Source organism: Schistocerca gregaria, chromosome 6, assembly GCF_023897955.1.
Source record: "Schistocerca gregaria isolate iqSchGreg1 chromosome 6, iqSchGreg1.2, whole genome shotgun sequence".
In the NCBI taxonomy this organism is placed as follows: Eukaryota; Metazoa; Arthropoda; class Insecta; order Orthoptera; family Acrididae; genus Schistocerca; species Schistocerca gregaria.
In genome coordinates, this window is record NC_064925.1 from 231,714,203 (window position 1) to 231,728,312 (window position 14,110).

General features: G+C 42.3%; 1 protein-coding gene across 1 annotated transcript in view; it reads left to right on the forward strand.

The window, feature by feature from the left end:
- Nucleotides 1-14,110, forward strand: part of LOC126278976 (ATP-binding cassette subfamily G member 4) — a 183,965-nt gene that overhangs the window by 142,643 nt on the left and 27,212 nt on the right. Inside the window, exon 6 of the mRNA XM_049979271.1 lies at nucleotides 8,145-8,276. Within this exon, the coding sequence (XP_049835228.1) occupies nucleotides 8,145-8,276 (132 nt within the window). The remainder of the gene's footprint in view (nucleotides 1-8,144; nucleotides 8,277-14,110) is intronic.

Here is a 14,110-nt window from a genome sequence, read left to right on the forward strand (position 1 = left end):
CGAGCACACAGTTTTAATCTGCCAGGAAGTTTCATATCAGCGCACACTCCGTTGCAGAGTGAAAATCTCTTTCTGAATTTCTGACCACGAAGTAGTTAAGTGGCATAATTCCACTACCTTGAAAGGAAAGAAACACATGACAGTCGAGACAAAGAGAGCATAAACGGAGACGTATGCGAACACGATATTCCTGGCCAAAATACATAGGCCATAACTTTACGGAAAAGTTTTTGAAATTGTACCAGTGGAGCAAGCATTGTACGGTAGTGAAACATGGACTGTAGGAAATCCGAAACAGAGGAGAATCCAAACATTTGAGATGGGTTGCTACAGAAGAAAGTTGAAAATTAGGTGGACTGATAAGGTAAGCAATGTGGAGGTTCTTTGCAGAATCGGCGAAGTAAGGATAATATGGGAAATACTGACAAAAAGTAGGTACAGGATGATAGGAGATGTATTAAGTAAGACGTCAGGGAATTATCTCCATGGTACGCGCAGGAACTGTAAAGTATAAAAGCTATAGTGGAAGGAAGAGATCTGAAAGTCGCCTACACTAATTGAGGACGCAGGGTGCATGTCGCTACTCTGAGATGAGGTAAGTACAGGGAAGACGTCCGAGGCGGTCCGCATCAAACCAATCAGAAGATTGATTACTAGAAAAAATTAAATTTAAAAAATGTATATAGAAATTAATCTGTTTCGCTTTGAGGCGTGATGCAGTGTTCAATAAAAGTTACTTGGCCTGCCGTAGCAATGTATAACTTACTTTCTGGAGTCCCCTCGCCTAAGGAGGCGGTGGAAGTCTGAGTGTTCCGAAAGAGCGACGCTGTGACCACGTGTACGTATGTCCCGCGAATGACCCAAAACTTCCGTATATGGTTGGCCGTTGAGATAACCTATGCGGATGAAACGCATATTAATAGCGAGACAAACAGATTAATTAGGAATCTGGGAGAATATTCGAGGTCGCTATTTGCTTGGTGTGACGCACGTCCGTGTCCGAACTTTCGTAACGCGTGCTATTTTTCCGGCGTCTCGTGACGTCAGTGATAAGGGGACCGGCGGCATCCTCGACCTGGTGGCAGTTCTGATGGACTGACCTCAGGATCTGGCAACGAGGAGCGAAACGCCGGCCGACCGGTCCCACTGAAAAGAGAAAGGTCCCAGGTGTGGGCAAACGATCGTGACAGAATTTGGCCCTCAGGTATTGGGAGATCAAAATAATGCAACACTCTTTCTTTTCGTTTTTGACCAATTTCACTTTTCAGGGATAAAACACAGCCCGAAAAATAATTTGGAATATTAAGTTTAGAAGGAATATCTTCGAAACCATCATACATAAAAATGTCTTTCACATAGAAGTTGAAATAAAATAAATTAACGTTCTTGAAAACTGTAAAATTATCGTTTTCAATAACTTTAGATTTTCAAAAGAGCCCCACTTTAATTAAGGTTGAAAAATAAAAACATTTGTTACAGCACAAATTAAAGAAGCCTTCACGCTACATCCATCATTATGTAATAACCTTGCTTTGTGAAGTACCGTTGTTGGAAAATAAGCAGTACACAACGTTCTGTCGGAGCATTTTCAACACACCTAACTAAAATATTTAAACGCTCATTATTATTTTAATTATTTATTTTACTTTTTGTTGTTTCATGTTTTAAATTGTTATTTTACGTTTTACATTCTTTCGTTTCTATGTTTTAGTTCACAGATTCACATACGTGTGTTTTATTAGTTGATAATAATAAGTGACCATTATTACGATATAAAATCATTACAGAAATGATGATCTTTACAAAGATATGCTCATACATAACGTTTTTTACACCATGCACACAATATGAAGGAAATTACTTCACGTACTACACATGAGGGACAACAGACCATAAAACAAAATTCAGCAGTATTTTATAAATGGCGGGTGATCCTCTAAATATACTGATTTTTACCAGGCATATTTCAGTACACTGTAAACCTTGGTGAAGATAATTTATTATGTACTGCAGCTTTGTTATATTGTTTCTCAAGTGCAGATCTGTATCATAATGATTCAGAACTAGATCTGAAAAATCTTCTCACAAAGTTCTTCCCACATCGAAAATCGTATACGTCCAATTGCTGAGCCTGTGTCGTTGAGCTTTGTGATTTCATGAGTTGAGCAAGTCACTTGACGTCAGGTACGACGCTCAAAATGGTTTTCTCGCATTGACCACCCACCTTTTCGCAGTTTTAAAAGAAGCTAATGGAGAGTTTGGAAAGAGAGTTGAAGAATCTCTTTTAATCCCAATCTGTTCTTGAGACGGCCTCAGAATCTGGTACAGTAACGTCTGACATCGTCAAAAGATAGTTAACAGAAGATTTCCTTGCCCAGTGCGGTAGAAAAATCTGTATTATTTTTAGATTCTTGATGTGGTAAATGTGAAACAAATGTTTCGAGCTTTGTACCTGAGGACATGGAACTTCTTCATCTGTTGATCCCAAATCGCACGATAGGATATATACGTTATTCAATGTTGGATGAGCTCTGTGAGAAGATTTTCAGATCTAGTTCCACTGAATGATTATGATTTTGATCTCCACATAATCAAACAGCAGGCCCCAGTACGTAATTCTCTTTGCCAATGTTTTCCATCGCACTGACACATGCCTGATAGTGATCAGGATATTCAGACGGTCACCCGCCATAATTTCAAATCCTGCTGAATTTTGTTTTATATTGTGTTGTCCATTGTGCGTATTATATGATGAAATTTCGTTCATTTTGTTTCCATAGTGTAGAAAAGTTATATGTTAAGCATTTCTTTATAGATTATCATTATTGTAAGGATTTTGTATCATAACAATGATTTAGTTAAACAATATAACATATAACAAAATACATATATGTGAAAAGGTAACACAAAAACCAAAAAAGAAATCCGAATGTGAAACGTAAAATAACAATGTAAAACATAAAACAAAAAAAATCGGGGAACAAATAATCAGAATAACAATTAACCTTTAGATATTTTGATTAGGTATGTTGAATATACTTCGACAGCACATGATGTACAGCTTATTTTGAAAAATGGTATTTCAGAAACCAGATTTATTACTTATAGATGGATGTGGCGTGAAATCTTCTTAAATTTATAACAAATATTTTCCTTTCTTAGAATTAATTAATGGTAGCGCAGTCTTTTGCAAAAGGGTTGTAGTCTATCCCTGACGTTATTCTGTAGAGCAAGATGTGAAGAAAACTAAGGACAAAGCTAGAAACGGAATTAAAATCCAGGAATAAGTAATAAAAACATTATTGTTTGTCGATGGCATTTTCATCCGTCAGAGACAGCGAAGGATTTGCAAGAGCAGGCGAACAGAATTGATAGTGTCTTGGACAGAGGTTATAAGATGAATATCAACGAAACTAAAACGAGGAGAATAGAATTCAGTCGAATTAAATCAGGCGATGCTGAGAGGATTTGATTAGGAAATGAAAAAATAAAAGTAGTATATGAGTATTGCTCTTTAGGCAGCAAAGTAATTGTTATGGCCGAAGCATACAGTGGCAAAACTCATGGGATTGGCAGACCTATGATTTGTGCTCATATGATTGATGTCGAAATGTTTCCGATGTGATTATGGTCGCACTACGGGAATTAGATTTTGAAAGCGGAATGGTAGTAGGGGCTAGACGCATAGGACATTCGATTTCGGAAGATACTTCCAACGACTTGTCGAGTCCATGCTGCTGCACAACCCCGAACAAAAGGAGGCCCGACAGTATACTAGGACGTATCCCATGACTTTCATCACTTCAGTGTAAAATTGGGTCTGGCAATAACAAGATAAACGTTTCCGAAATGAGAGATATTCGTTAACATCAAACACAAATTTAAGTGCTAGGTAGTCTTCTCTGACGGTATTGGTATATATTGTAAACATGGGCGAAAGTTAAACGTGGACGATAAGTAGTTAAGAAATGTGGTTTTACAGAAGAATGTTGAAATTCTTATTGGTAGATCAGATAACTACCGAGGAGACACTGAATCAACCCGAGGAAGAAAGATATTTGCGTATTAACTTAATTAAAAGAAGGGATCGGTTGATAGGGCCATCGTGAAACATAAAGGGATCGCCAGTTTGGAAATGGAAGAAATTTTGGAGATAAAAGTTGCAGAGAAAGACCAGGGCTTGAATACAGAATATTCAAACAGATGTAGGTAGCAGTAGTTATGGAGAGATAAAAAAGCTTCGATCAAGATAGACAACATGCAGAGCTACATCAAACCAGTCTTCGGACTGAAGACCACAAGAATAACAACAACAACGTACAGTCATAAAATCTTTATACTTAAATTTGGTAACGTAAAAAAGTGATAGTATAGAAAATGCCAATATCTAATTCACAACCTGTTATACTGGTTGCGTTCCCACACTCAAGGAAGGATTTATTGAGAAGCGTCAATACTGAGGTATAGGAACAAATTCTTTTCTGTTGCAGCCAGACGAACTTACAATGAAGAAGAAACGCTTCTGGAATATAGTAAACAGAAACAAATTTTCATTCTTGAAAAGAGCAGCGTGTGACATAACATCATTTTATGATTCACATGTCAGACATGTCGAACAGACTGCTGAAAATATTGATGCTGGCTTACGAGCGGGGATACTTCACAATCTCCTTGCTACGAAGCAATGACCAGTGAAACGCAGTGCCAAAAATCTCACTGACTTTTGAGATTTGAGTTTCTTATAATTGATTTTTGTACCATCTTAGTTACTGTATGTAGCATGAAACAATTACATACTCTACATAAGAATGTTTAGGTACTAAAATTATGGTTAAGTATTAAATATTTTATGTATTATGTATATTATTGCTTGTGTCCAACTACAAATACAGCTTCAAGAAATAAATGGTGCTCGCTGGCTGTATGATATTTTAGAATGCACTCTTTGGTAAAACATGTTTTGAGTATCCCTGACACAAAAATATGTGTGGAAGGGCTGAGCATAAACATGATAGAATTTTTTGAGTATCTACACTCCTGGAAATTGAAATAAGAACACCGTGAAGTCATTGTCCCAGGAAGGGGAAACTTTATTGACACATTCCTGGGGTCAGATACATCACATGATCACACTGACAGAACCACAGGCACATAGACACAGGCAACAGAGCATGCATAATGTCGGCACTAGTACAGTGTATATCCACCTTTCGCAGCAATGCAGGCTGCTATTCTCCCATGGAGACGATCGTAGAGATGCTGGATGTAGTCCTGTGGAACGGCTTGCCATGCCATTTCCACCTGGCGCCTCAGTTGGACCAGCGTTCGTGCTGGACGTGCAGACCGCGTGAGACGACGCTTCATCCAGTGCCAAACATGTTGAATGGGTGACATATCCAGAGATCTTGCTGGCCAGGGTAGTTGACTTACACCTTCTAGAGCACGTTGGGTGGCACGGGATACATGCGGACGTGCATTGTCCTGTTGGAACAGCAAGTTCCCTTGACGGTCTAGGAATGGTAGAACGATGGGTTCGATGACGGTTTGGATGTACCGTGCACTATTCAGTGTACCCTCGACGATCACCAGAGGTGTACGGCCAGTGTAGGAGATCGCTCCCCACACCATGATGACGGGTGTTGGCCCGGTGTGCCTCAGTCGTATGCAGTCCTGATTGTGGCGCTCACCAGCACGGCGCCAAACACGCATACGACCATTATTGCCACCAAGGCAGAAGCGACTCTCATCGCTGAAGACGACACGTCTCCATTCGTCCCTCCATTCACGCCTGTCGCGACACCACTGGAGGCGGGCTGCACGACGTTGGGGCGTGAGCGGAAGACGGCCTAACGGTGTGCGGGACCGTAATCCAGCTTCATGGAGACGGTTGCGAATGGTCCTCGCCGATACCCCAGGAGCAACAGTATCCCTAATTTGCTGGGAAGTGGCGGTGCGGTCCCCTACGGCACTGCGTAGGATCCTACGGTCTTAGCGTGCATCCGTGCGTCGCTGCGGTCCGGTCCCAGGTCGACGGGCACGTGCACCTTCCGCCGACCACCGGCGACAACATCAATGTACTGTGGAGACCTCACGCCCCACGTGTACAGCAATTCGGCGGTACGTCCACCCGGCCTCCCGCATGCCCACTATACGCCCTCGCTCAAGGTCCGTCAGCTGCACATACGGTTCACGTCCATGCTGTCGCAGCATGCTACCAGTGTTAAAGACTGCGATGGAGCTCCGTACGCCACGGCAAACTGGCTGACACTGACGGCGGCGGTGTATGATGCCTTAGTGCAGTTTGGGTGGGTTTGGCTTAAGATAAAATTTGTTTTATCTGCTGTAAACAGACTGTTATTAAATACACTCCTGGAAATGGAAAAAAGAACACATTGACACCGGTGTGTCAGACCCACCATACTTGCTCCGGACACTGCGCGAGGACAGTACAAGCAATGATCACACGCACGGCACAGCGGACACACCAGGAACCGCGGTGTTGGCCGTCGAATGGCGCTAGCTGCGCAGCATTTGTGCACCGCCGCCGTCAGTGTCAGCCAGTTTGCCGTGGCATACGGAGCTCCATCGCAGTCTTTAACTCTGGTAGGATGCCGCGACAGCGTGGACGTGAACCGTATGTGCAGTTGACGGACTTTGAGCGAGGGCGTATAGTGGGCATGCGGGAGGCCGGGTGGACGTACCGCCGAATTGCTGTACACGTGGGGCGTGAGGTCTCCACAGTACATCGATGTTGTCGCCAGTGGTCGGTGGAAGGTGCACGTGCCCGTCGACCTGGGACCGGACCGCAGCGACGCACGGATGCACGCCAAGACCGTAGGATCCTACGCAGTGCCATAGGGGACCGCACCGCCACTTCCCAGCAAATTAGGGACACTGATGCACCTGGGGTATCGGTGAGGACCATTCGTAACCGTCTCCATGAAGCTGGGATACGGTCCCGCACACCGTTAGGCCGTCTTCCGCTCACGCCCCAACATCGTGCAGCCCGCCTCCAGTGGTGTCGCCACAGGCGTGAATGGAGGGACGAATGGAGACGTGTCGTCTTCAGCGATGAGAGTCGCTTCTGCCTTGCTGCCAATGATGGCCGTATGCGTGTTTGGCGCCGTGCAGGTGAGCGCCACAATCAGGACTGCATACGACCGAGGCACACAGGGCCAACACCCGGCATCATGGTGTGGGGAGCGATCTCCTAAACTGGCCGCACACCTCTGTTGATCGTCGAGGGGACACTGAATAGTGCACGGTACATCCAAACCGTCATCGAACCCATCGTTCTACCATTCCTAGACCGGCAAGGGAACTTGCTGTTCCAACAGGACAATGCACGTCCACATGTATTCCGTGCCACCCAAAGTGCTCTAGAAGGTATAAGTCAACTACCCTGGCCAGCAAGATCTCCGGATCTGTCCCCCATTGAGCATGTTTGGGACTGGATGAAGCGTCGTCTCACGCGGTCTGCAGGTCCAGCACGAACGCTAGTCCAACTGAGGCGCCAGGTGGAAATGGCATCGCAAGCCGTTCCACAGGACTTCATCCAGCATCTCTACGATCGTCTCCACGAGAGAATAGCACCGTGCATTGCTGCGAAAGGTGGATATACACTGTACTAGTGCCGACATTGTGCATTCTCTGTTGCCTGTGTCTATGTGCCTGTGGTTCTGTCAGTGTGATTATGTGATGTATCTGACTCCAGGAATGTGTCAATAAAGTTTCCCCTTCCTGGGACAATGAATTCACGGTGTTCTTATTTCAATTTCCAGGAGTGTACATTTATAAATGCTAGTCTTATCGGATACAACTGAAGATCGTGTACAAGCATATAGTAATTATAGTAAGTGCGCGATGAAAATATTTTGCTTATATACAGAAAAAATAAATGTGGTCCTCGTAGTTGTCCCGGAGGAACACTAAATGTCACGTGTGTCCTATGACGTATGTACATTCCATTCATTGTATGCTATTGTACACCTTTAACATAGTTTTTCTTCATTTTCGCAAGTAACGTGTCAACAGTGTCGAAAGCTTTACTAAAGAACGATCAATACAGTAGCTAAACGAGTACCCATAATTAGTCTTACAATAACGTGAAGCTGTGACTGTAGGGTTGCTGTTGTGTGTTGCAGTGATCGAACTGGCGTGCGGTGACTACGGAGAGGACAAGATCGACAGGTTGGTGGAAGGTACCGAGAACGGCCGCACTCTGCAGTGGTTCGCGGAACCTGAGGCCTTGGCCTACCAGAAACCACCGCGCAGGTGTAAGTATACGGACTGAGGTACAGCCTCGTTCGTCCGTGGCTCTGACTAAATTACTGAAATCTTAATAACTTTACCTATTATTTAATGATGAAACCAGTTCTCTGAGGAACTACAGTATAAAGCCTGATTGTCTCTTGCAGTACATTGTTGATCCTGGAACAGATTTATTGAATGAACCTTTATGAATAACAGGCATCCTCAGGTAAAAAAGTTCGCTCTGTCCCTTGGCGCAGAGAATGGAAAGAGCAAAAATAAAAAAGAGTGAGAAATATTAGATAGCATACACACACACACACACACACACATACACGCACACACACACACACATATATATATATATATATATATATATATATATATATATATATATATATATATATATCCACGTAACTTAAATTTTGTCTAACAATGAAAACCATTGACTGTCCCAGAAAGCAACTAAAATAGCCCCAATCCCCCAGGCAGATGCCGGCTTTCTTAGAGTGTTTCTTGGTCTTCAGGCGAATACCAGAATGAAAGTCCCCTGCCAAAGATTTTCAAATGAGATTTTCGCTTCTGTTACACACATCACTTTCGCTGCATCTATAAACGTTGTTGGATCTGGTTCGGAGTAATATGTTGCTTGACTCTCATTGGAAAGGCACGAATTCCTCTCCTGTGCCAACCTCATCATCTCGGAGTAGCACTTGCAGCTTATCTCCCCGATTATTTGCTGGATGTAGTCCAGTCTCTATGTTCCTCTACAACGTTTATCCTATAAATCATTCTCTAGTACATGGAAGTTATTCCCTGATGTCCTAACAGATGTCATACCGTCCTGTCCCTACTTCTTGTCAATGTTTTCCAAATATTCCTTTCCTTGTCAATTCTTCAGAGAACCTCCTCATGCCATAGCTTACCAGTCCACCTAATCTTCAACATTCATCTATAGCATCACATATCAAATGATTCGATTCTCCCACTGTGCCCGTTCCATTACCATACACAATGATTTGCTCCAGGTGTACATTCTCATAAATGTCTTCCTACTAGATTCCTCTTGGCCGGGACCGTCTTTTTTTCCAGTGCTGCCCTGTTTTTTAAGTCCTCCTTTCTCCGCCCGTCACGAGTTATTTCACTGTCTAAGTGGCAGAATTCCCTAACTTCACCTACTTTAGCCTTGATTTCATTATCAAACACAACGTCAGAGCTGCCCGTCTGGAGCCTTTACCTTTCCTAAACCCAAACTGATCGTCTAACAAATCCTCAATTTTCTTTTCCAAGCTCTCGTATATTATTCTTGTCATAAAATTGGATACATGAGCTGTTAAACTGATGGTGCGATAATTCTCGCACTTGTCCGCTGTTGCGTGAATGACGTTTCTACGAAAGTCAGATAGATGGTGTCTCATACATTCTATACACCAACTTGAATAATCGTTTTGTTGCCACCTTCCACCAATGACTTTAGAAATTCTGGTGGAATGTTACCCATCCCTTCTGCCTTATTTGATCTCAAGTCTTCCAAAGCTCTTAGAATATACATTCTCGAAATTTTATCAGTAAACATCACGTTGATGCACGACGCCTCTCTTTTAATGTCTGGCGCTGGAATTTGATAAGCGTCTCCTTTGACACTCCTGCACGTATCAGACAAACATGTGACGGAACGTGATACTCTTCATTGGATCGTTTCATTTTTCTCCATCAGTCCTACGTGGTATGAGTCAAAGACTGACGAGCAGTACTCAAGGACCTGTTGAATGAGGTTTTGGTAAGATATCTCTACGATGGGTGAATTACCTCTCTGTTATTCCAATGTGTCCCTCCATGGCACCTTCTTCAACTACATCTAGCCGGCGGATGTGGCCGAGCGGTTCTAGGCGCTTCAGTCTGGAACAACACGGCTACTACGGTCGCAGGTTCGAATCCTACCTCGGGCATGGATGTGTGTGATGTCCTTAAATTAGTTAGGTTCAAGTAGTTCTAAGTTCTAGGGGACTGACGGCCTCAGATGTTAAATCCCATAGTGCTCAGAGCCATTTGAACCACATCTAGTTTTACGTACCCATTGCACTTTCAGTCCGTTTCAGACGCATATTGGTTGTTTAACTGTTGTAACAGTTTCTGGCCTTTAATTATTGATCCTTCAATCGAAAAATAACGGGTCTTTCCGCTTATTCACCTATAATAAATTACATTTATTTATCTTGAGTGTCAGATGATTATACCTGCAGCAATTGTCGATCCTCTGAACTTCAACCTCCATTTCACTACAGTTTCTTGTGTCTCAACGTCTCTATAAGCAACAACACTGCTCGAAAAAAGGTTCACAGTGCGTCAGACGTTATCCACCAAACCACTGATTGCTATCTTGAACTATAAAGACACCCTCGCTGGTTGCCGGAAGTTATTTTTACATCCGATGATTTTGCCCCGTTACGAACGACGTGTTCTCTCCTATCAAGTCCGGAATGCAGACAAAAAGCTGGTCAGATGTATCGCAAGCTCATATATTGTTCTCAGTGCAAGAGTGCTGATCTCTACCGTAACCCTTCCGAAAGAGAAATATTACATTATCAACCTGACGGCTGTAGCCTGCAATTCTCCGAATGTCACTGGTGTCACAAGTCACAAACAGACTGAAAGCTTGAATTTGCTACAGGTTCCTCGTCGTATAGTCCAAACTCGACTTACGCTTCTCCATCGCGTTCGCAGGAAGACGTACAAGAGAATTTGACTTAACCATTGCTTCCTGTCGGTTACTTCAAATTTATTGCTCACTAACGACCCACTCCGGCATCGCCCGGATATCACTAGGTACCGAAAGCTGGACGACTAATTTGGAATAGAGGCAATAAATTTATACACACAAACCCTCCTAGTGGACCAGTCCGACTGTTACTGAAAACCGTACCAAAATCCCTACAGTAGTTCCTGAAATTAGACTTCACATGTACAGAGAAAACTTGGCGGGGCACTTTTAATTATATATCTTCTGATTTGTAGAATATATACAGTTATTTGATACAAATTCGATCTGTGTGGGTGTGTGACCAAAGCTTCAAACTGAACGCGTGCCTTTTCTAGATAATTCTATGGTGGGCTGGTTATCCTTGCAGATCTCACATAGCAACTCAGAGGTACAAATTCCAGTTACGTTCTCCATATACGGAACAGTTACTGCCTGTGAAACGAAGGTCTCTACATTGGAATTCCGAACAGACTTCAGAGCTTGCACTTTCACTAAATGAAAGCCAGAGAGTTATATCCTAGAGTGTAAAAAGTTAACTTGATGTTAATGGATCCATTCGTCATTGGTTTGTAGAACACGTTTATATACAAGAATGAAAAAAAAATTGTAAAAGTTGCACTCTCTTGATATTTCTTTTGAAGTCAGCATCTAATACCAAGGTCTTCAAAGGTCGTCAAAGACGATAGCACACTTGTAAACAAGTTAAAAGAGCAGATTATATAATAGGTGCGAAAACACCTCTAAAATTGTTTACTTCACTGTATTGGTTCTCCAATTTTTAGCTGTACACTGGTACACTGCCGTCTTTGACAATGTGACATCGGAAACCACTTTGTTTGTATCCAAGATTTTGCAGGTTTGGTGTGTAAAATCTTTTTTTTACAAGTTAGGGACCTGACTGATATCGTGTCTGTCCTCCAAATCGACAGTACGCAGTTAAGTATCTGAAGCTGATAGCAAACAGGTAAACAAATTTTTAACAGTTTTCAGGGGCAGTCGCACGTGATGTTAATAAGAAATTATCGGTTTCGGCCGAAATCGGCCGCTTGCAGATCATAAGACGTATGTAGCACTTCACTCCATAGTGTTGTTTTTTCAGTGACCTGAAACCGGTGGCGGTGAAACGAGTAATTTCTTATTGAAAGCGTTTGTGACTGACGTCTACAGCACAGGCTAAATTGCAGCCTTTCCTCTTTCTTTCTATTTTTAGGGTTCCATACGTCAATCGGAATTCTTGTTGGATCTCTTGTCCGGGTTAAAATAATAGTCGGGAAGGCAATAGTATCTTATTAATGACCGATTTTCACTTCATGTAGAAGTCATCTTCAGAAAATGAGTACCATCTGGCTGCTGCTGACGGCTCCTCGGATGCTCACGCGGAAACACAATTCTTTTAACCCAGTTGTATCAACAGATCGCTGTTACTCCTCTGGACCATATTGTCCAAATTTATCAAATTTGTTGTCCATCTGTCTGTCTGTCTGTCCACTTGTTAAGACCCCTTTTTGTCAGGAACAGGTAAACGTAGCGAGCTGAAATCTGTGTCACATAGTAAGATCTACGCTCCCTCGGCGGTGTAAAAAATATAAGGTTCTAAGTCAATTTAATCAAAAGATACGGTCATTTGTATTACGTATTTTGATACTCATAAAACTCACACATCAAAACCCATATGGTACATTCAGCTGACCTATAATCATGAAATTTGGCAAGAAGCAAGAGTTCACAGTAAAATTAAAAGAAAAAATAGCACCCTATATGCGGTTTCCTCACAGATGAACCACACTTCCCTATAATTCTCCCAATAAAGCGAAGTCAACCATTAGTCTTCCCTGAGACTATAATCACATGCTCGTCCCACTTCGTATTGCTTTGCAGCACTACGCCCAAGTATCTCAATGACTAGCCAATAAAATTGGTAGCTTCCTTCGGTATTTACTATTTTCTGTTCACTAATCCGCATCCATACAATGTTTCAGAAATAGTAAATGTTTCATTTGGTCTTTTACTGTATTTATTTATTTCACCATCACGATTTGGACGTATATCCCGTTTTCAAGTGATAACTCACTATGAAATGTCTCTATGCATTAAGAGGTCCAGCTTGGTGGTCTTGTGGTAACGTGGAGTCGAGCCCCGGTCGAACTATGACGTATTTGAGCATGTCTTTAACCTACCTTCCGTCTCTCAGTTATGCGAACTTTCGCCAGAAACAACACATTATTTGAATCCCACGTTAAACCATACGCCCTTTACCTCCGTTGAACTACTGGGGTAGGTTACACTCACAAAAATGAGAAAATATCCCTCTGTGTGTTGTACATGTTTTTAATTTGCTCAATTTCTTTACTTGCTGCGTCAGGGTATACCTTTCTTGTCGAGATTGTAAAATGAATGAGGTGCCTACTGCCTTCGCTCAGTTCAGTCCAAAACCTCAGTGGCTGATATTTTAAAAATTATGAGAAAATCTTAAAATCTTCTAAAAACTTTTGGTAGCTGCATTAGCTGTTAGCAATTTCTTTATTACGTTAGCATACACAACCGGTTTCTCAATGATTTTGTCGCACTCTCTGGTGTACAACAATGATTCGTTAAAAATACACGGTCTCCTAACGTCGGATGGCGTTCGAACTGCAGAACCGCATAAATTGTATGGTTGTAAAATGAAACATCCAAAATGTGTCAATAACACTACGTCAGCTCTGCTATATGTTGCCCTGGCCTTCCTACTTCACGTTCCACCATGTGCCTTTCGCTAGCATTTGTTGGTTCTTCATCTCTGGTCCATACCCGTGGCTCCCAGTGCACATGTGCATTTCCTGCACCTTCTACCCACTGTAATTTTTTATGTTTCATCCTGTAACCATCCAATTTCGGCGGCTCTGGTAATTCGAATGCCATCCAAAGGTTGGAAGACCGTGTATTTTTAATGAACCGTTGTTAAATTAGTTACATGTATACACCTGAGGTTGCATCGTGAAATCGGCTGTGTATGATCCAGCAATAAGGCAACTACTAACAGCTAATGTAGCTACCAAAACATTTTTAGAAGATTTTAATAGTTCTTTTAATTATATATTGCTATTGTGTATATGAGCT